This window comes from Gymnogyps californianus, chromosome 3, assembly GCF_018139145.2.
Source record: "Gymnogyps californianus isolate 813 chromosome 3, ASM1813914v2, whole genome shotgun sequence".
Lineage (NCBI taxonomy): Eukaryota > Metazoa > Chordata > Aves > Accipitriformes > Cathartidae > Gymnogyps > Gymnogyps californianus.
Window position 1 is genome coordinate 2,126,722 of NC_059473.1, and position 23,503 is coordinate 2,150,224.

The following is a 23,503-nucleotide window of genomic DNA, read 5'->3' on the forward strand; positions in this document are numbered from 1 at the left end:
TGGGATATTGTGACAAAATCACTGCTTAGTTTATTAATACAAATGCAGCATACGAAGGGAAAAAGTGTTAAAGCAATAGTAGAGAGGGATTACCATCATCTTGATTATCCATCTGCATAAATGAGAGTGGTTTAAGGACAGCTCTAAATTACACCAACTGCCACGAGTGAAAAGTTGCCATTAGCTGTAGCTTTAAATTCCTACATTCAGGTAATTTGTTCCTAGGCCACAACTTGGTCTGTTTAAGCTTTCATTCAAAGGAACCAAAGCTGATGCATAACATTAAAAATGATGTTACAACAGTGAACAAGAATATATTTGCTCACCATTAAAATATACCAGCATTTGAAGTGAATCAAAGCAACAACAATGCTCTCCAGCAAATGAGACTACGACATGAGAAATTCACCTCACTAAAACTGCATAGGAATCCACTGGTAATTGGATTTTGGTCTGACTACTCTTTTCCTTGGAAAGAACCATTAGATCTTAAAAGACAATACACAGTTAAGATGTCTTTGTCTAAGATGACCAATTTTATGTCCTACTGATGTATAGGACCCTAAGCAGTGGGGTCCTTCCACACCCAAAGAAGACATTGTTTACACTGAAGAGAGATGAGACTTCTGCACAAAACCCTCAAACATTTCCTGTAGCACTTCCATGTTCCTGGATAACCTCCTATCTAAATACTGACCCCAGCAAAGGCTGCTTAACTTGTAGGACTAACAAGTTCCCAACAAGCAGATAGTGTGGATTTAAAATAAATATTTTACTTGAAGTCCTTTCCTCTCTGCCCAGTCAGGGGGGTGAGGGGTGGACACTTTCAGGGACCATGCAGTTAATCAGAAAAGTCCTTGAGTGAAAATAAAGACTAAAGACTTACCTTTCATTATTACAATGATGCAATATATTAATAACAAAATTGAATCAAATGTGTCTATTCACACATTAATAATAGTGTATTAGGAAAACAAAACCATGAGAATGTGGCAGAATGATGTACACTAAACTATTGTTAATACCACTTTCTAAATTCATCAGGTCAGTGTAGAAAATCTAAACATACAAGAATGTGAAGCCTTCTGAGACTCTCTGTGAGCATTCCTAAAATTTTCTAAGGAATTACAATGAATGGTGAAAATTTTTCAAATTACCCAGAATACAGGTAACTCCCCACTTTAGGTTTAATATTGCTACTCTTCAGCCCCTCACACTTTTAAGAAATACAATTAAATTATTCACTTACCAGTTTGGCCGTAATACTTTAAAATTCTGAGGAACATAAGGACCACCAGCTTCATTGGACCTAGACACAAAAAATCCATTCTCTATCAATTCCTCTTGCAAACAGACCAAGGTAGTATCATAACTACTTTTTCAATTCATGTTCTCCCCTTCTACTTTTCATTTAAAAATGAATGCTTAAAATCAATATCAAGTTTAGATCTCTGCATCCCTAAATCTATACCCATGGACATGTCTAAATTCAAACGTTTCAGCCTTAATACTTAGCTTTTTTTTTTTTAATGGTTTTATTATAGTTCTGCTCTGTTTTATGTGAACATCCCACGCACTGTAATTAAAAGTAATGAACGAGCAATGTTTGTTCCCTGTGTGCCTCGGGGTTCAATAGAGGGAAGAAAGTCCATTGATGCCCAGTACCTTTCAGGTCATTTGGACTGACATATTTGTGACGTTCAATTCCCAGGGAGTGAAGAAAGGAGGATCTGCTCATTACATCACAAATTAGAGCATGGACAGAACAGTTTTACAAGTTACAGGTGTAGTTTTAGAGCAGGAACAGAATTTGGATGGTATGTTCCAGGCTCAGGATAGCTAACCTCTCTCTAAATTAGGGGTGCCCAACCTCCAGTTTCTTGACTTGGAATGTACAAGTGACTGAGCTGAATTAGCTGAACAAACCACATGAGGAAAGTATGTTCCCTGCATATTCAGGGGAAGATGCAGGTGGCAAGAGCTGATCTGGCTGCTCCACCATTCTGATTGAAGATGCTGAGCTAGTGGTGCTACTGGCTTGGTAACTAGAATTTACAACTCCAACAGCAAGAATGAACTATCTGAAATCACGGTATTTTATCTACATTATCTTAATAGCTTTTTTAAAACTTAGGAATTCATAAAAGTTATAATAATTTAGAATTTAAATTTATCTGCTTTTTAAAAAGAAAAGTGCATATAATTTAAATTAGAAGTCAATTTTTGCTCTTTTTCAGCACTGATATTTACCCACTTAGGAAAGAAGCAGCCTGGTAACCAACATTCAGGGTCATTCCCTTGTCTGCCAAATATGCCCGAGGAGTAAACAGATTGATAGTAGCAACATTTTCACCATTACTGTAGACAAGGTTGATGGCATTGCTACTGGGACTATGAAACTTAAATATACAGGCAAAGTTTGCACTGGAAGCAACAGTACTGATTTTAAATGGCTCACATTTGAAAGGTACCAGCCCACCATCTTCTAGCACTTTGCTCACTGCTTAATAACTTGTCCCTTGTAACTGCTTTTATCAAACTACAGCAGCTGGAGTCTTCACTTGAGTTATAGTGGTGGTTTGGGGTCACAGTGCATTTTTGACTTCCAAAGACAGAAGGTATGGCAGCTTTGGAAGACACCACCAAGACTGTGACTGCTGCTCCTTTCTTACGAGCATTAAGGGAGCTCTTCCTTTTATCTGGGTCAGACAAAGATAGGACAGCTAAAAAATTTTCAACATGACTACCCTGCTTTCTCAGTATCACATCAAGCTGTTTATACACTGAAGCCCTTTATCTCCCTCACCTTTCCCCACATAAAACACTCCAGCTTTTGAACACTTTGGACAATTTCAGTTAACTATGGCAGTGGCAGAAGATTCAAGGATATTAAATTCCTGATAGTTTTGTAAAAGTCAGCAGCTGGCTAAATTACAGAGTGCTGACAAGCTCTCCTGTAGAGAGGGAGCCGGGAGAACTTGGGTGTTACCCATTCCATTTGGGAGCCATCAGCTAGTGTGTAGTTTTTACAAGCATGTCTGTCTTTTACCTAGATGGCAAAACCAAAAAGGAGGATGAGAGATGTGAGAATGACTGAAGATATTCCAGGATAGAGATGCAAACAATGTAAGACCTGAAGCTATAGGAAACCTGAATTTGCTCGTTTTACTGGTTTTGGAACTAGTTTCTGACTGTTGTAGATAGGGATGTATTTTAGGTGAGTCATGCCAGTGCAACTGTGGTGAAGGCTATCTAGATGCAGCCACAGTTTTGGCAAAGACAGGGAAAAAAAAGGGAGATACGTCTTGTAGACTGAATTCCCTCTGATATATCCTGTGAAAAGGAGCAGAAACAAAAGGAAAAGAGCTTGAAAAAAGAGCACATGAAAAAGAAGTTACATAGGGCTACTTTATTCCCCAAAGAAAATCAAGGTTCTTCAGATTTTCTAGGGCATGATGGTTGGCAGGTATCACTTATTCTATGCTGTTTTAAAATGCATTTTATTCAGTGCAAATATAGTTTTTACTCTTCTCATTGTAAATTGTGAAAAACTAACATATTTCAGTAAAAACTGACTACTTGAATACTATGTAACATCTGCTCAAACTACTACTTCAGCACAGGCTATTAGCTAAGATTAACTGGTTTTATTCCATCAGTTAGAATCAGGTTGCTAAACAGTGCAAGTTTTAATGTATGAGCCTGGAAATAACTATAACGGCCATATCCTGGGCAGAAATGCTTGGGTAAATTGAAAAAAAAAAATTGGCTTGGCTTTAGAGGTAGCTAGATATATGTTATTTGTTTCTCATCCAGATCTTACCCACTTTAAGCTTTAGAAAATAAAATCAGAATTTAGAACTAGCAGTCTTTAAGATTTATCCAAGTGAATTGATTCAACAGAGTTCTTGTAAATTTTGCATTGTGCCATTGTAATGTTGAATCGATCTCTCTGATGGAGCTTATTACAACCTTCCTGAAGCTAATACAGATGAACTAAGATGGCTAATATAGATGAACTAAGATGGCAGGTGGTGTCTACCCTCAGAAACTTATTTCATTCTCCATTTCTCTTTGCTTGCAATTTTTATTTTTACCTAATCCCTGTTCACTCAGATTTTTCATGAGAATAATGACTTCCTTAAAATTTCTTTTTTTCCAAAATGTCACCTGGCAAATCAGTTTCAAACGACTGCTCCTAAAAGAATAAAATTATATAATGCTTCAACTGTGTAGTCTGCTGTAAAGCCAACCTCACTGAGTGATGATAAGCAGCTTGTTGACACTACACCAGTAGTAATTTCTTTTACCTAGACTATAATCTAGAGGAGGAACAAGTTAATAAGGCATACAAATACGTGCATACTTACAGGCTGCCACTGAATTCATGTCAATTTTATTTATTCTTTCAGCACATTGTATTCCTTACAGTGTAAAACTCTTTTGTAAGTATCCTAGTAAAAAAGAATGAAATTAAAACAACAGGCCTATTGATTGCCATCTCAAATAAATTCTTCCGATGGTGAGAAGACAGCCTCCTTGTTCCTACTAGTTAAATCTAAGAATTCCTCTATTTTGCTCAATAGCTGTGTGATCAGAGACCATATATAGGCAGTTTCTTCCTACTTTGGCATGCTCATGTAACTGATGTGATGGTAAGATGTACCTCTGATCACTCATGTGGTCTCTTTTCAGCACTTATGCAAGTGCCATGCTTACCTTCTACTCTTGTCTCAGAGGAATCCTCAAATTCAGTCCACTTTTAGACAAATCCCCTCACCAGATCATCACTGTCATCATGTTGCTGCTCATCTGATCTGGTTTCGCCCTTCTTATAGCTTGAAGTTCATACAGACGTTCAATAGTTGTACTGAACTCTTTCTTAGAAGCAAAGTATCCTTTATTTTTCTTCAAGAATATAACAAAAAGAAAGGTTGTAAGACCCCAAGATGTATATGCATTTTATATTAACTCAATGTAGTACTTCATCAAAACTTCTATCCTGGCTTTTCTGTGAAGTGGGTGATGGTTGCTATCTCTGTAGACTCAGCCTCTCTGCCCTGATCTTAGGCACTTGCCCCTCCACCCCCAATCCATGTCTATGGCTGGCTCAGGATGCTGAACTTGTAAAAGTAATTTATGTATCCCACTGTGAGATAAGAGGAAAGACAGCTGGGAGCAGACAAAAAGGGATGCTAAAATGGACTAGACCTCCAGCTGCTAACCCACAGAATAGAAAGATCAGCACTGGCAACTGGCACAGTCTAAAACTATTAACTTTAGTTCCCTCAGACTAAAACAGCCCAGGACTGGTTAATTCTTACTTCTTCATATAGCATCCATCTAACTGCAACCAAATAAAGATAAACATATTATTCCTAAAAATAGTACAGGGTATCATCTCCCATATTTTTCAGAAATAGCAAGCGCTATTTGAACTGCTTTAACAATGAAATCAGGTGCCCCCATATAAATACATAGTATATGATACATTGGTTCAATTTTAGATCATTATATGGCAACTGAATGACATTTAAATTTTTACTGCGTTCCTACCAATATGTAATTTTTAAACACACTGCGTTAGGGATTTTGTCTTCCTCTCTGCTTGGAAATTTCAGTTCAAATTATGGATATTCCTTCAGCCTAAGTATTTATGCATTTATAGTTGTGTGCGGCATATATATGTATGTATGTATAAATGCATATGCAAAATGTGAACCAAAAAACCAAAATGTACTGTCTCTGGCCTGACCGGCTGTTTGGCTTTAATTAGGTTCATGTTTACCCTATGGAGTGCTTAGGCTTCCCAGTCAAGTGCCAAGGCTCACTGCGTTATGCAATGTACTGGCATGTTAAGAAGTCAGTTCCTCCTACACACAGTTCACAAGACACAATACAACAGGTGGATGAAAGACATGTTGCGTGGGGGTGTTTTGGAAAAATGAGGTAACAACAAACCAAAGAGGTCAGTGGAAAAAGAGCAGCCAGTTTGCTACCTACCATTACTGGTTAGCTGATTTCTCTTGCAGATATTTTGGATTTGCTTGGATTTGAAAGACAGATCTAGGAGCAAGCAAGGAAATATATACATGCATTGAGAAAAAAAAAAAAAAAAGAGTAAAAAAAAGATCTTCAGTGAGCTAAGAATAGCATCCCATAATACTAAATTTAGATACTTATGCAGACCAGAATATAACAGATAGCATATACAGGCACTATATATTATATTATAGCTAATTGCACACACTTCTGTGAGTACTCATCAGTTGTAAGCTTCTAAGGCAAAGACTACATCATCTCCTATTTACAGGGCGTAACACAACGAACCCACAATCCTGATCACAGCCCCTGTATGATACATAGATACTATAAATACCTCCTGCCAGGATGGGCTTTTTTTGTCTTTTTCAATCAGATTTCTCACAACTCTGCAGACAGGCCAAACACGTCACCTGGAAGCGCTGCTGAACCAGGTGCTGGTAACCCACACTGCGAAAGTTCAGAAGAATCATTATGCCCATGAAGTTAATGGCACAATATACAGAACAATTTAATTTCCAATTATTCTGCTTCGTGTCATGCTTCACGTCAGCACGACTGATTTGTTTTAAAATCCTTTCCGAGTATTGGCAACACACAGATGTGTGGGATATGTGTACGCAATGTTTGTAGCCATGTCACCTGGGGCAACGTCACATGGGATTTGACAAGATAGGCGGGTTTGGGGTTTGGCAATACTTGGATGAGGAACCCACAAGATTACTGCAAGAGATAATGTTGGGTATTTGTGTTCTCAGTGCTGCTACACAGCAACTCTGACACTGCCATAAGCTGTGTGGTACTCTTCCAAAAATAATGGCCATCTAATATAGCGAGCATGAAGAATGGCTGGCTGTTCCTGTCCATGTGTCTGAATGAAGTCATTTTCTCAGGAAGAGCAACGCAATACTGAAGCTAGGAGTTTTGGGGCTTGTCAGCGATAGTTATGTGGGGAAGAGATTGAAATGGCAAATGAAAAAGGTAGGAATTTGTGCACAGAAACTGTGAATGATAGCTGAGCAAGCTCCCGGTGCTTTGCAGCCTGGATGGGAGGACAAGCCATGCAGTGTCAGTCAGTAGCAGCTGGAGAAGAAAGAAAATAGGCAGAACAAAATGGAATCTGTATCCCGAAGTTTTTGAAAGAGTGGCCTGTGGCCAGACATGAGAGGGTTCGGAGAAAAAGAGTGAAATGAATCATGAGCCCAATATACAGAAATTGTAAAAGATGAAGATAAAAAGGAAAGGGCAAGAAATCCCCTTTTCTAGCACAAAACCAGATGAGGCAGAGAAACAGTGAAAAATGTAATTTCAGGTTACCTTGTTGCACTGAATGTATTAATAGTTTGATTCAGTTCTGTTATTTGAAATGAAGACAGAAGAAAGGAGAGGGCATAAAATCCTCCTTACAAGCACAAAAACAGGTGAGGCAGAAAAACAACAAAAAAAATCTAATTTCAGGTTACCTTGCTGCATTGAATGTATTTATAGTTTGACTCAGTTCTGTTATTTTAGATATACATTTAAGCCTATATTATGCTCTACTCTCCCTTCTCATTCAAAACTTATTTCTAAGGACCAGTTTTTCTCTCAGGCATGTGCATCTAAGCGTTACTACAGTAAAATGCAGTTGTTTATGGGTATCTGAAGGCAAGAGGACTAAAATCTGGTGCAAGATAAATCAAGAGGCAGTTGTTATAGTGTTTTTAGTATGATGAGGACTGACTTTACAGCCTGACCTTCCATTCTGCTTGTTCCAATTGTATAAAGATATTAAAATAGGAAGGTGTTACCCTAAGTTAGACAATATTCTGAAACAACCATGCATTCATTTAATGAATAATAACAAATTTGAGTCTCTGCATTTATGAATACCACTCAGATTAAACTTCTTGTAGACTAAGAATTCATCCTCAAATGACTATTAAGCAAAAAAAAACCCCACCCACAAATAAAAGCTGAAAAGACATTTGAATATATAATAATAGTAATAAGCAAAACCGTTACTATGATTAAACCTTTAATGTGATTAAAGCATTTTGGAAGGATTACACCTAAAACCTAGAAAGCACAATAGAGCTGGGGAAAAAAATCAAAAGGTATCCAAACTTGGAAATGAACAGTTCAAGAGATGCAGCTATTTAACTCATCACTTCTTCAGCTGAAGTAAGTGTGACTCCAGTATAGCCACTTCAAACCCAGAGACTGGTGTGATGAAGTGAGAAACACAAATGAGCTGAACTGACAAGAGTTTGGGAAAGCAACATGAACCACAGCTAGCACGGGAAAAAAGGACACTTAAAAAGAAGTTGGTGATGTCCTAACATAAAGTTACCAATATTAATATAATCCTCAGTACTTATGAGGGTTTGAAGTACCACAAGAATAGATCTGACACCCTGCTGCATCAGTTTGAGAACTGTGGATTGTGGACCACTTTCCGGGCACGCAGCAGCCCTGCAGAAATCATCTCCCCCTTGTTTCTCCAGAGGGAGCTTTTCTTCTACACAGCTCTGCAGTGTAAGGAGCACAACCTCATTCTAAGAATACCACAGCACTTTGTCGCAGCTTTACGTGTTAATGACATTGGTAGACTATACTATTTTCAAAAGATAACCCCAGAAATGTGTGAAATCATGCAAATGTATATTTGCTTCTGGGAAAAGTGAAGTGATCCTTAATTTTTACCAACGTGGGTAAAGATTAGCTCTAGAGAGTTCATATTATGGACTTAAGAGAATTGTCACTAAAATCAGATCCAACCTTCTTATGCAAAGAGTTACTGGATTAGATCCTCAGCTTGTATAGATTCAGGCTGCTTCATTGAAATCAACACACTGTTGGGAATTAGTGTTAGCTGAGAATCTGGCTTGCTACACTTAGGCTTAAGAGGTTCAAAATTAACTAAATGAAACGTGGGCTACATGAAAAGCATAGTATCAGAAGATATCTCTGTGCGGAATAACACTCCAAGCTAATGTCTGATACCAAATTCACCATACCTCACAGAAACATGGAAGTGGATGGGACCACCTGACTCCCAAAGTCCGCCTTCCCGATGTTTAGTCCAGAGAGGTCAAAAGATCATCCACTCTTCACATACTTATATACCACAACCTACAAAATACTTCCCAATACCCTACTACAAGCTTTCAGCCCATAGCAAAGACCAAAAGCTAGAATTTTTTTCTTTTTTTTGTTTTTTTTTAAATGAATGACAGTAGGTCTCTTCACAGATAAACTTTAGAAATACTCTATCTCCAAAATTAGTTATATTCTGTTTCCTGTTATTGTCTCTAATGCCCTATAGCAATCTTCCTCTGTATACTTGAAAAAAGCAAAACCAAACTGGGAATACTGCTATTGTTCATACTTGAGCCCATATTCCCACTACTTTAGTAATACAGTTTCTGTTTGGGATGGTATGCAACACTGACACCAAAGAAATCCAGAGATGGATTTAGTAGGACCATGCTGTGATCTCAGGCTGACAAAGAACAAGCCATAAAAGGGCTCTGCAAAGTCTAAAAAAATCAAGAAAAGAAATCTTTAAAGCAATTGTTGTTTATAATCTTTTTCTTAGAACTGTATACTAGGTTTTGTGCAACATGCATTTTTAATGATACCTGGCTTAACTGTTAACTGTGTCTTTGTAAATAAGTGAATGTTGCCACTCCCTGTATTTTTCAGAAATTAATGGAATGGGATGTACCCACAGAACTATCTTTAACTGAACCCATTTTCTTGCATCTGCAGATTTCATCTAATCTTTGTACTTGATTCTAAGCTGAAGATTCTCCTGAATAAAGTCCACATATTTCTAAGAACAAGCAGTTCAGATATTTCTATTCTAGTTACCACCATACCACAAGAACTGAAATAGCATCAATTAAAATTGTCATTGACCTCTTAGAGAGCACTGATATAAGTGCCATTCTCCCTATGTCCCAGCTGCTTTTTATACAACGGGGTATTTGATTTCCTCTGAACATTTGATAGAAAGATTAAACTGTCCAATGTTTCCAATTAAAAACAGTTTGTGTTCTACAGTGGATTTAACTACTTCATTAAATCACTCATTATGGATCTCCTCAAAGCACTATTTTCAGTTCTTTCCTTCAATCTGTAAATTTTTCACTTATGGATCTAATAAAATCATCAGGAAGCTTAAATTTCATTCATATGCCAAGTATCACAAAGATGTAATTAAAAATCATTACCACTATTCCATCTGCCACTTCTGCGAGTTGCCAGTGCACCTGACTCCTCTGTATGCAGAGTGTTAAGAAGTCTGCAAATTAATGCAGTATGAACAGAGAAAACGTCCGTGTTATCCAGATACAATTTAAACTCTGCATTTCTTTTACAACATCTCATACTGCTCTTTCTCAACCCTAGGAATCTCTGGTCCAGCGCACAACCAGTGTGCCTTCATGCGAGTGAAATGTTTCTCCTTTCTTTTTGGGAATATTGCCAATGCACTTCCTTGCCTCTTTCGGATGCGACTGTCCTTCTTCATGTCTATGTTTTGTTCCATTTAGATCAGCGTAATGTTAGACCCTTTCTGCTGTATGTGTATGCATGCAGAATTAATAGACTTCATCTACTACAAAAAGATGTTGGCAGGAGTTTTGTTGGCAGCAGACAGCATAAGCACATAACTCCCTTAGTGGCTTAGTTACCCTGGTTGCCAGCCACATTCAATATTGGCCTCAAGGTGCTTCCTCTTGACCTTTAAAGCCTTGTGGAATCTCAACCCGAGCACTTTCTCCAAGGCAGCAATTCCCTCACCTTCCCAAGTGCCAAACAGGCTCGCCTGAGTCCTCTCTGTCTCACCAGCAGGTATACAAATGTGCCCAGCTAACTAGCAACTTGACTGCATCTACTATCTTTCTCCTGCAGAAATGTCCAACCTCCTGTGATCACTAAAGTTACATAGAGACTGTACTCAAGATTGCTTGCCCTTTTTTTCCCCCCAAATGCAGGTTTGGCATACAAAGTTACACTGAAGTCCTTTATTTTTATCTAAATGCTGTATCTGGTTGTTATAAATTAAAATACAAATTGAAGTTGTCACTCTTGGTCAAACGCTTCCCTTAACAAAATAATGCTGAGCTTTAAGAAACAGGCAACAGCATACACTGATCCTGATGGCAATTCATATTACTGGATGAAAAGATTAAAAATAGTGAGCTCTTTTTAGTATAAATCAATCCACGTAATCTACCTTTATTTCAATCCAGTAAAACTTTCAATAAGTAAATCGTGGTTGTATGCAATACATAATTCAAGGACAACACCAATTTCTAATTCTTTTGACCCTCACATCCATAAATAAAATCATAAGCATTCTCACTTGCTTGTATACCAACTAAACGGTCTTGATTCTGCAGTGCTTGTATATGTGTGTTCTTCTTCATAGTCACAACCTGCCCTGTCTAGTATCCAAAACTGTGCTTCGTAGCAAAGTATTTGCTGGACTGGACCTAAGAGCAGGGTTTATATTTAAAAAGTTTTTACTTTAAGAAAATTAGGTTATATTCTGAAAATAAAACACAATTTAAAACAATTTATAGCCAGTTTTTGAGGGGAGAGGTCTAGATTATGCTAAAGATGCAGTAGTTACCTGAATATCCTTTCTGTCCTATGACCCCTTTGGCCTTTATGGCTCTTGCCTCAATACTGCCAATAGTAACAAAACATAGCAAGTAACAGAGTTTGCATCTATAGTCATAAAAGCATCTGCAAAACAATTGTATGCAAATATGTAGTCACAATTGCATTTCAAAATACTATTTTAAGCACCAAACTCAAACTTACTGAAAAGACTGTTTAAACAATAGTCAATAAATATGCTCACCAAAATGAGAAATTTTTTTTTCTTTTTACTTTGCAGGAGATTTGCACATCAGTCCTCTCACAAAAATGGTTTTCACAGATAAAAATTTTAAGCTTCTTTTTAACCAGTCCATACTTCAGCTTCCCAGTAAAAGTTCAGCTTTTCCAAATATCACCTCTTGGGAGAAAACTTCCAAACATTGTTTCCAGAGAAACACATAGTTGTGTTTGAATGGAGAGCATAGCTTGTGTTTTTAAAATCCTGGTTATACGTAACAAAGGACTGACACAGGCCTGCATTGCAGAAGGCTTATTTCTGAGCATTAAAAGACAGCATAAAATGAGAAAGCTGATACTGGCCTCTTTTTATCTTACTGGAAAGTTTGGCTCAACTCCAATCTTCCTTCAATTTAGGGAGTAGTTAACAAACTACTTGTCAGTATAAGAAAACAAAATTATTCAGCCACTTTACCTTTCTGGGATCATTTTCATTGACGTCTGTTTCCTAGTCTTATTCCATGTGCCAGAGCTTTCTGTGACAGTCACAGGTCAACATAAAGTGAATGTGATAAAAACCGCAAGCGATACCGTCACTGTAATTGCTGCTACAGGTACACTGTAATTGCTACAAATAAGCAATCATTTTTATCATAGTAAAAGAAGGTGTGGTTTAGTTTTCGCCTGTCAGAGGGTCTGTAGGAGTTTTCACAACAGAGAATCAACACTGCTTTTATTTTAGCAACAAGAGCTGTTCAAGTGATGGTATTTAAGGAATGAGGTCACATATTCAAGCTGTTTAGATACAACAGTGTTCAAAGATGTCAGTCAGGCTCCAAAGTAGATAAAAAGTGCACCAGCTTATCAGCCAGGCATTTCTAGTGCTGGTGTGCTTCTCACATTTAATAAAGCAAGGCATGCAAAGTGAACTCCATCCTGGCACAGAAAGATGCTTCTGAAGCCCTTTACATTATACAGCACAGTTAGAAAAATCGAATTACAAAGACTTGATGCATGTCTCTGAATACCTATGCTTCAATGCTCCAAGAAAAAAAAATCAGTGTTCTTACCTGAATGAGTAGTTTTTCTCTGTAGTAGGAAAGATTTCAGTAAGACAGATGTAGCAGGAAATCCTAGGCAACCAAACACATTTTAATTACTATATTGGTGAAACTTATTCAGCAGTGTAAAGTACTAATCTGACTTTATAACTTCATCCAGATATATTTAACTAACACGGAATATTTGGCCCAAGATTTTTGGCCAATGGCAGAGTATATTTGAGTGTTCCCATGCATCCATAGAAAGACCAAAATCTACTCCTTTAAGTATCCCATTATAGAAAAAATTGGGTCAATGGCTGACATGGTCTGAAATTAGTTGGTATGACTGTAACCTCAGTAGAAATTTGCTTGATCACAACTAGACTTAAATTTGATCTTTTGTAAAAAAGATCAACAAATTGTTGAGTCAAGTGGTCCAAACCTGATTTACCATATGCAATTCAACTGAGATCAACAGGATTATAAACACTGATACCAGATTTCATTTGGCCCACAACCTTTACAATAAATTTCTTTTCAAATATAGTCAGTTAAAAAAAAAAAAAAAATCTCCTTTTTCTTAAATACATGTAGCATGATTACACAGACAAGTTTATCTGAAAGATTTAAATTTTGTCTCCCAACATACATAAATCCAATGTTTTTACACTCCTGTAAATTTCTTCTTAATGGTTAGTGATATGTCCTTTTTCAAAACACATTTTAGAAAGAGTATTTGCCACTGAAGTTTTTACAAATGTATTTCTGATATGTGTTTAAATTATTATTTCTGTTACAACAGAGCCAAAAATTAAGTATTATAATCGCTTCTCTAAAGAATTTACACTGATCAAGGCTCCACGCTGAAAATATTTACATGCATGAGTTCAATAAAAGTATTCACATAAATAAAATAATTCATGGGTATAAATGTTGGAGACTTCAGCCAAAAAGATGATAGCACTTAGTACAAAACCCCTGAAATCGTCTTTAATACACGCAGGATAAACCAGGCTGTCAGGCAGTGATCTGTGTTAAATTTTTATGAAACAGTTTATGCCAAGTATATTTCCTCTGACTTTGTAAATGCAAAACAATTCATTTCCAGGCCTCACACATCTAGCAGATACTTACATTAAGCCTTAGTGATTTACATCATTACAAAGATATCAAGATTGGGCCTTTGCACTGGTAAATATTTCAATAAATCTTATTATTAAGTTTCTAGTTTCCCCTAAATTGTATTTTACTGTTTGTGTATTGAAGCAACAAGATTGCAACAGCGATGAAAAATATTTACAGCCTGGTTTGATTTACATTGCCTCATGTTTACACAGAAGCCAAAAATACTCAACAAGCCTCACCTGTACATATGAATTTTACTCAAGGAAATAAGCCTGTGTTGCTTAACAGCAATACTTAGGTGCATAAAGAATTAGCTCCAAAGAGAGGACCTGAATTTCCGGAATTAACCCTGAGAACTTGCTGAAATGCCTGCTCCCATTATTTTTGTACAGCCCCAAGGGACTGTAGAATTAGCCCTAGTACGATATCAGAAATCCAAGAATACTTAAGTATAATTGAAAGATATCACAACTTCAGACCTCTCCAAATGTGATCTTATTTAGTATTTGTTATGTTAAAGAGGAACAGAAGATGGATGGGTAAAAACCTTTAATGGGGACTTGATTCACAGCAGTCATGTACACGGCATGATATAATCCTTCAATTAGAGATATTTTTCAAGCATAAAAAATATCAAGCAGCGAGTTAAGCAGACAATTATTTCACTAAATTCTGAGCAAATAAAATTAACAATTCAGTAACTATTGCTTTCCCACTTTTAACCTGGACAGCAACCATCTGAACTGTAAGATATTCAGTATTTATCTCTAGACAGAAAGAAGAAATGTGGAATGTCCAAGTGTAGAAATGATCAGGGAAAGTACTGCCACAGAAAGTGAAAGTACTAAAGGGAGCAGCCAGTGGGTAAACTGAGACAGTTAAAACTGAATATTTTCTGTTTGGAAAGAAATATTTTCACTGACATGACTAAAATTATTCATTTCTGCGCTGTAGCAATCATTCTTTTCTTTCTCTCCCCCCACCAATAGTAGACATAGATAATTTTTGTCCTTTCCTTGTTCCAAAATAAAATTAAAGCCTGTCTGAAAAAGACTGATTTTTCTTTCAGGAACTTTCATCTTGCTCTTTTGGCACTCTTCGTTGTCTCCTTTGTTTAGCCTGTGTATGTAGTCTATGTAGCTGAACCTGCCCTAAAACAAAATTATGACTTAGGCTAAAAACAGAAAGCAAATTTTATCTGGACTCCCTGTTGGAAGTATAAATTGTTTATATTCATTGAAAAAGAGGAAAACCTGTTGCTAGCTACTGGAAATATCTTTCCAATAGACAAACCTGATTGAAAGACAGTAAGTCCGTGGACAGTCTCCCTGCTCTCCAAAGGCTCCCACTGGATATTCTCCTTCCTTTTGAACTCTCCGCATAGTGGAAGCTGATGCAGAGAGGCACAGAGCTCCTATTAAGGAACATTTACATTAACATTGGTTGTACACACAAATTTCACTCAGGAAGGCTAACAATAGTGAGTTAGTCCTTCAGTTAATGAAAGCTGTCATGGCGACTTTTTTGGTTTGGGTTTTTTGGGGGGTTGGTTTTGGTTTGTTGTTTTGGGGTTGGGTGTTTTTGGTTTTTTTTACAAGCATTGTGGCGTTACACTGAACATCCATCTGGAGACATGACAGGTTAGAGGTGACAATTGCTTAGTTTCTTAGAGTCACCCAAGCTGCAGAATTGTATCAGTGCTGGCAATGCGGCTTTCAAGTTCAAACTGGACTACCTTATTACGCAGCATCAAGGCTACATTAATAAGGATTCTGATGAGCATATTTTGTTTTCAAAGTTTTTGACCAAAACTCTCTTGTCTGTACAATACAATAAACATCTCAACAACCTCCCAAACAAATGAAACCTATCTTAAGTTGTCCATTAAGCAATTTTCAACCAAGGTAATTTACTTCCATTATAACCAATTAGTAGGGTGCTAAGAGCATTTTACCACTTCATTATTTCATGTTATCAAAATGCTGGGTGATCTACCGTGTTCAAATGTCTCATTTCATGGCTGAACAAAAGCTATCACAGTCATTTTACATATCTGATTCAGAAAATCTGCCATTGCTTCTTACAGATGGAATTCAAATAGAAATGAATGATTGAGTCTATTTCAGTTATTTACCAGATATACTAGCAATTACAAGTGTTTCTAATTTTCTGTTAATTGAAGGTACATTACAACTGTGCTAAATGCTGTACTTATTTTGGCCAGATCCTCAGCTACAATAAACCAGCAAACCTCAATTATGTTAATTAACCTGTGTAATTTAGGCCAACTGAATGTAACTGCCTTCTGGATTTTTCTATATTTTTATGCTTGCCCATGTTAAGACGCTTGTTTCTTATGGAGAAGCAGAACCACTAGCTGTAAATGCAAACAGAGCAAAGTCCAGAAGAGTCAGCCTGGAACAGCCGCTTCATTTCTCTGCTGTTACTGGGTAGACATCACACAACAGCTTTAAAAAGAAATACCCCAAAACTGGAATGCGTTGTCATCTTTCAGTCAGCTATAGTATATATTACCTCACAAACCATTCTTCCCTTTGACAGCCCCAGCAGAGCCTTCTCCAGTTTAAGCTTTCACCAGCAGATCTCTGAAAATGGTGTCGGGGAACTGATTTAGCCCAGTCACACAATGATGCTGAGTAATTCTGATCCTCACTGGGAGTCATTGCTGTTGCTGTCACTTCTGAGTCATTACATTTTCTGAGGAAGTAGCCTCCTCTGCTAGCTCAAACGTTCTTTGCTACATCAATGCTGAGTTCAAAGTATGCCTTGCAACTTCCCACAATAAAACAAAACATCCAAGTTCCTTTGGGGAAAGGAACAACAACCAATCCATAGCCATGACTTACAAAATACTTCTGCCTTCTTTTTGTTTCTTTTCTTTACACAGAAGGAGTCAAGTTCTTTTTTTAAAATCATACATTCAAATCCGCAAAATGAAAACTTTCTAAAAGCAACTTCTGACCTCACTTCAACACTCTCTGCCTTCATTCCCTTTGGTCCACATCATCTTCCTCTTTTCCTCTATAGCTATTTCCATCTTTCTATGCTTGTCTCCTTCAAACACCTTCTAATCTTTTTATGGTTTTTAAACGAAAACATATTTTAATTTTTTGTTTTGGGAAATAGTGATAAAATTCATTGCTGGATAGTAAAGAGGACACGCAGCTTTGAGGTAACATCATATCTTCTCCCCCAGCCTTAGACTCCAGATGACCCCAACTCCTTAGAGAATCTTTCCACTGAGTTCAACAGACATTAAATCTTCATACCTTCACTTCGCCATCTTACAGACACATACAAGGCACTATTCTGTACGACAACATGCTCTACTGTTCTTTCTGGCTTACTTCTAGAGTTGTAAACAGCAGAATTCATTTTCTATCTATTACTTACCTTCCTTTGTAAACATAAAATTGATCTCCATACGTTACCTAGTTAAACCAAGTCAATTTATCGTTTAAGACTGGATTTCTTATTCAGTGCCAAGAGAGATGATAATGAAAAGTCATACTGCTCTGTGTATATAGATACAGCTTGGTGGAAAAGGGCAGGAAGGTAGGGAAGAATGACAGCTCAAAGCTGTTTGATGCTTTCCGTCAAGTGCGGCCTAACTATTGAAAGCGAGTGCTCTGGGAGGCCACTTCCAAACAACAGATATTTACAGATTTTGTTGTTTTACAGGCAACTTAAGCCATTGTGCATTCTATAAATACTTGTGTCTTCATGATTAGGCAAGATCGCTGCATACTACATAAACTTTTACATGTCACTCATTCTACGTAGGCTGCCAACATTTATGTTTAGACCAATGAAGTCTTCAAACCATAAGCACTACCATCTGAATTCCTTCAAAAAAGGATATATAAGCATAAGCCAAGGAAGAAGCAGTCATAAGAAGCTTTTTTCAGCTCTGAAAATACTAAGTCATGCTCTGCAGAGTGCTGAAATGACTTTTCAGCAACCAACCTATGCAATGCCTTTGCAACACTGGCAAACCACAGATAAGCTTTCTATAATAGCTCCTTTTTGAAACTTCACACATCTGTGAGAGTCCAAGTAGCTGATCGGTGTTGTGCCACTTCAAGTTTTGGTCAGGAGAAACTCTCTCTCATTTGCAGTGTGCTCAGAGGTAATCACCTCCTCGCAAAACAAAACACATTTCTTTGGATTGAGCTTCAAACTGACAATAAGCTTATCACAGACTATTAACAAATGTAATGTTTTTTGTTAAAAAATTTCACACACACCAGGATACCACTCAGCTCTAAGAAACATGCCATGTAAGGTTCTCTCAAATATTTCAGATGTACTAAGCCCAAAACTGTAGCTTAAATTGTCTATACGTTTATCCTTCTGTGAAAGTAGGTTTCTCTTTTCCATCCCCATTGTCCTTCACGTTTTCACCTGCCAAAGCATATTTTTAAAACCAGCACTGGGGCAATTTCTTCCCATAGACACCCTGGTAGGAATCCCCAATTAAATAATCTCTGCATTTTCTCTTTCACCACAGTGTAGCAGAATAACCATACTGGGCTTTTGGAAGGAGTTGATGGCTGCATCTGTTTGGGGAGTCCATATACTTTGAAAAAAGCCCACATCTTCTCAGGTTCTTCAGCTTTGAAAAAAGCTTGCCTGTATTAAAAGGGTTTTTCTTTCCTGCCTTATAGCAGGCCTTACAGCCTCACCGAAGTAAGGACATATCACGAATACGGACAGCATTTTTTTCTAATTGAATTATAAAGGTTTCTTTTTTTTTTCCTATATAGACAACAGTATTCTCAGTTCGTGAATCTCCCTCATTCTTTTTTCAAGACTTCAAAAGTGAAATATTGACCCAACACACTTCCTACAAACACTGCGACATCGCGTATGCCAAGCTCTCTGCAAACAGAGTGTAAACATAGGACATCAGGGAACTCAATCCACAGTTTTCCTTGAAGTTGGAATTACTCGCTAAGCCTGAAGGATAAACTAAAATTGTACATTTCTTAACCTTATCAACAAAAAAGCTGTTTCTTGTACATATTCTAGATCATGAATATCTGGAAATCTGAAGCCTTCTAAAAACGCAGAGGGTGGGCTAAAACAATGTAGAAAATGTGAGGGTTTGCAGTCCTTTCTCTCTCCATGATGTTCACACAGCATGTTTGAGTGTGCACAGATGCAGCTGCTTAAAGAGGAGCCAGGTAGTCATGATGGTTGCAGAAACTAAGTGTCCAGAGCCTGGGAGGTCACAAGCAACGAGGCTAGCCATGTCTTGTTACTGCCTTGGGGATGAACAGCATTGGGGCAATTTTTTCCCATAGACACCCCAGTAGGAATTCTCACTTGGTAACTGAAAGGTCTCCTTGTTACCTCTTGGTCTCACATGGTTACAGTGCAAGAGCTGAGCACAAACCCTATAGATAATGACTAATCATCTAAAAAGATACCGTGCTGATTTTCCCAGTGAAATGTAGCAGCTACAGAAAATCCATTTACAGCCTGTCAAGGATGGGTGAAAGAAAGAAAGGAAAATCACAAAGGAGCTAATTCTTCATCTTTTTTCCTTTTTAGTCATTAGTGAGAACCCATTAAGCCCAGCTACGCGTCCCCTATTAAGGACAGAAGACCCCTGCAGATATAATGGGGAATTTGAATGTGAGAAGACCCTTCACAGCAGTCTGTGCACTGCCATCTGCCTACCACCAGCTTACTGTTGACAATGCTTCATTACCGTGAATATCTTCGATTAGGGATCTTGAGCCAGCTGTGCCCTCTTGGTTTGAGTCTTGCAATGTGTCACTGCAGCAATACAAATATAGCCAGTCCATTACTCTCAGGTTGTCTGACTAAGCAGCTTTTGGCTGAGAAAACGTTCTGTTATTTCACCACTGGGACCAAATTTTTATTTCAGATATAATCCTGCAGACTTAGCATTTCCTAGTTAGGGCTACACTTCTAAAAGTCCAAGGACAGACTTGGCCCTTACTGGGTAAATGCTGGTGAACAGCTCAGAAAGGAATCCACAACTAAGCCTCTTTTTTTCATCCTGAGAGTTAATAAATGGATGAGAGGACACACAAAATTGGACAGAAACCAAAATGTTAAAGATACTGCAGGATCAAATTCTGTTCTCAGTAAAATATTAACTAGAGATATTCTGCAATAATCTACTAAATCTAGTATTAAAACTACTTGTCTTTTCAAGGGTATGGAGAAATATTCAGTAACCCTGAGTCAGGTGTTCCTGGTTAAAAGACTATATAATATCACAGTAATCCCATATGCTGTAATTTTAATACAATATTGACTGATGCTTTGGAACATAATTCATAATGCTAGCTTTTTATTTACTACTTAAGAATATGGGAGTCAAGTCTTCAGAAAAACTTCCTGACATAAAATGTATTAACTACAGAAAGGTTGCCTCTCAGGGCGGTAAATCTGGTGCCAAAAAGTAAGTAACTTTTTGCGTGCATGGAAATAATGTGGCAAGCTCTTGTAGGCTGACTACAGATATCTCCCTCTTTACATTCTGCACACACTCGGCTCTATACCGCATGAGCTGTTTTTGTTTGCAGATGACAGGGTTTCTCAGCAACGTAAGAATGTGAAGTAGAAACAGCATGTGTCAATAAGAACAAAGCAAAAAGTCAGTCTTGGCTTCCTTTCACAATCTGGTAGTTTTCTTTCCATGCATTTCCCCTACTATGCTTTTTGCCTGCAGATTACCCAACAATTTTCAGAGCTCGTCTCAGGTGCACTCTTGCTGCATACACAAAAATGCCCAAAAAGAAAAGGGGAAATAAAGGGCATAAATGTAAGCACACAGATGAAATGGTTCTGCTTCACATGCAACTATACAATACAAATAAACAGATCTAGGTCCTATTCTATATTATTGGGAAAATCTCAAACCTGATGCAGCTTTAGGTCTGTTGATAAGCAGAATTGCAGCTTCTTAGCTTAGCTCTCACCTGGATATTATGAGTGCTTCTGAATAATCATACTGGTTTCATCCAACCCAAGAGTGGATAAGTTAAAAAGGGCCCTAATGATCAGTTTTAATGTTCTGGGACTATGCATACTAGAAAACCTTTTAAAGCTTTTTTTTCTTAATGGTTATGTCTTGGAGTAGAACCCTTGGTCTCTTTGGCCACATATGACTACAAATAACATTCCTCAGTACTGATGTCACCATATTAATTAGTTTTTACATGCAGCCCCCTAACTGTCACTAAGAGCTGCTTCTTCACCGTCACTGAAATTAATTATCTTTTGCATCAAGCCTCAAACTGATAGGTAATGAGGTGAACTACAAAAAAAATGGCCCAATGTAGCCAACACCAAAGCGCTCTCTGTCATGTACAGAGCAGCCCCTCTTCAGCGTAGGAGAAGCAAGAGCCACCTTGAGACTCAGCACTTTTGGGAGGGTCCAGCAAGCTATCTAAACCATATGCACTTACCAGCTCTAGCTTTGTTTGCAGAAGTTGAAACCAAGTGGAAAACAATACCAACAACTCCTTGTCGCTCAGTTCGATTTGTCCTCTAATGGCTTATCTTGGGGAAGGAAAGAAACTTGTTGCTGGACACCCTTCACGCCTTCACAAAAAGAGTACAAAAGAAAGAAAGAAGTCATGTCTCAATTTCACTATTCCCAGCAGGCTTATGTCCTGCATACTGTCAATTCAGTCCTGAATATTTATATCACTACCAGTCAACAGACTGTGTTCTTTCACAAACTGCCAGCCAAAGTGATTTCTCACAGCCAAGCAGCTGCTATTCTTCTCTGTCCTTTCCAAGGGCTCAACTTCACAGTCACTAGATAGAGAAAGATCAGGCTAAACAAGGGGAAAATTCACATGTTCTTAAGTCTCAAAACAAGAGAGCAGACAGATTCATCCACAGTCACAAGGATCAAGGGCACAAGAAGCAATCAATTTTTTGGATCCAAGATCTTTTCAAGAGGAGTTGCATTAGGAGACTCTATAGAAATACTAACATTTTGGTAGCTAAGTCTGTGAAGAGGGCGGTTTGAGCATCACAACAGAGATGACATTTAGCTGGCCACATGCCTGCCAGCTTGAAGGGATCAAACACTCTGCCTGATAGAGGAGGTGATGGATTTCAGAACAGTACAGGAACTATAACTGAGCACTTCCAACACACTGGATGTCACCCTGATTGTTCATCTAACACGTCCGCCACATGACTAAAGAAACTGGGGTAGAAATTCTTTTTGTCAGTGTCATTCCTCTATTTTGTCATCTTTCAAATTACCGTATGACCAGATGGGATAAGTGTCAAAGTTCTAAATCTGCAGCATCTGTCTCATCCTTTCTTAGCAGGATGTGGGGAATATAACATTTTACTAGTACTAGTTGAAGAAGTTATCTTGTAAAGAGAGTCACAGACCTGTTCTGTGACTCATTCATCAGACAGGGGCTAATTCAACCTGCTTACAGTATGGAGCCAGAATCACCTTCTCAGAATGCTTTGTTTCTCTTCCAAAACACAACAGAGAACTTCCTAGAAGAGGGAAGACTCATGGTCCCTTCTGCACTGTATGTGTCCCAGGACTCAGAGGCCATGTGCCTGGCATTCAAAGTATTTCCATGTCTGCTAGAGCAAGCTGCAATTCAGGTGCTGACAGATAATGCCACCACTATGTTCTGTAAGGACTGGAGTTTTGTTCCTGTAGAGCATTTAACTTTTTGGCTACCATCTTCTGTTATGAGGCCCAATATTTGCTACACTTCATCCCCAGTCCAGGCGTATGACGGACTACTTTGACAGCACGTGTATGCACTGCCTATGAGCCATACCACTGTATGTGTCTCTCGGCTCTCTCTCTGTCTAGAACAATAAACAGAAAAAAATGTTGAGAAAAAGATAAAAGTATTTTTCCCCCCTTTTTTTAAAGCCAATATTAAGTTAGCTGTGTTGGAATAGGCCCTAGGACCATGTTTAGATCAAACAGTTGTAATAAAAATTAGGAAAAGATAATAGCTACCAACTATAAAGCAAACTGTGAGCCTTGTTCAAAGGTGGTAAAAAGAAAAGTCTAGAATATAAACCTTACTTTTTTCCTGCTTCTGAAGCAAAAGGCAGAACAGGAGTGAGTTCAACCTACTCCAGTCACTGCTAGATGATGGATGACTTCATTCATTCAAGTTGTAGCATTCCCTGAGGCTGCCAAGACTCAGAGGAGACAAAAACTGCTTCTGCAAATTCCAGCACAGGTCCACAGGCTTTGCACCAGAACAAGACAGCTCTGCAAAGCCTGGTGTTTCTTTACATGCACTCTGGTGCATGGGAGAGAGATACTACAGAAACTCTTAAATGACCAAGTGGACCTTAACAGAATTGGAAACTGTTGGTTCAAAAAAGTATTGAAGCTGTAAAGATGCTTTACCAAATTTGGCCAAGTTAACTTCAGACTTGGTGGTTAAAACCCC

The 23,503-nt window shown here is 38.0% G+C and overlaps 1 protein-coding gene and 1 long non-coding RNA gene across 2 annotated transcripts in view; both read right to left on the reverse strand.

Moving 5' to 3' along the window:
* Window positions 1–6,003: 6,003 nt before the first annotated feature.
* Window positions 6,004–6,464, reverse strand: LOC127014921 (uncharacterized). The gene is made up of 2 exons (XR_007766247.1): window positions 6,380–6,464; window positions 6,004–6,066 (listed from the first exon to the last, which is right to left on the reverse strand). It is a non-coding gene; the product is annotated as an uncharacterized LOC127014921 (long non-coding RNA).
* An 8,643-nt stretch (window positions 6,465–15,107) lies between these two features.
* CLHC1 (clathrin heavy chain linker domain containing 1) overlaps window positions 15,108–23,503 on the reverse strand; it is a 41,356-nt gene continuing 32,960 nt past the window's right edge. Inside the window, exons 10-11 of the mRNA XM_050893025.1 lie at window positions 15,336–15,456; window positions 15,108–15,188 (exon numbers count right to left, since the gene is read on the reverse strand). Of these exons, the coding sequence (XP_050748982.1) occupies window positions 15,108–15,188; window positions 15,336–15,456 (202 nt within the window). The remainder of the gene's footprint in view (window positions 15,189–15,335; window positions 15,457–23,503) is intronic.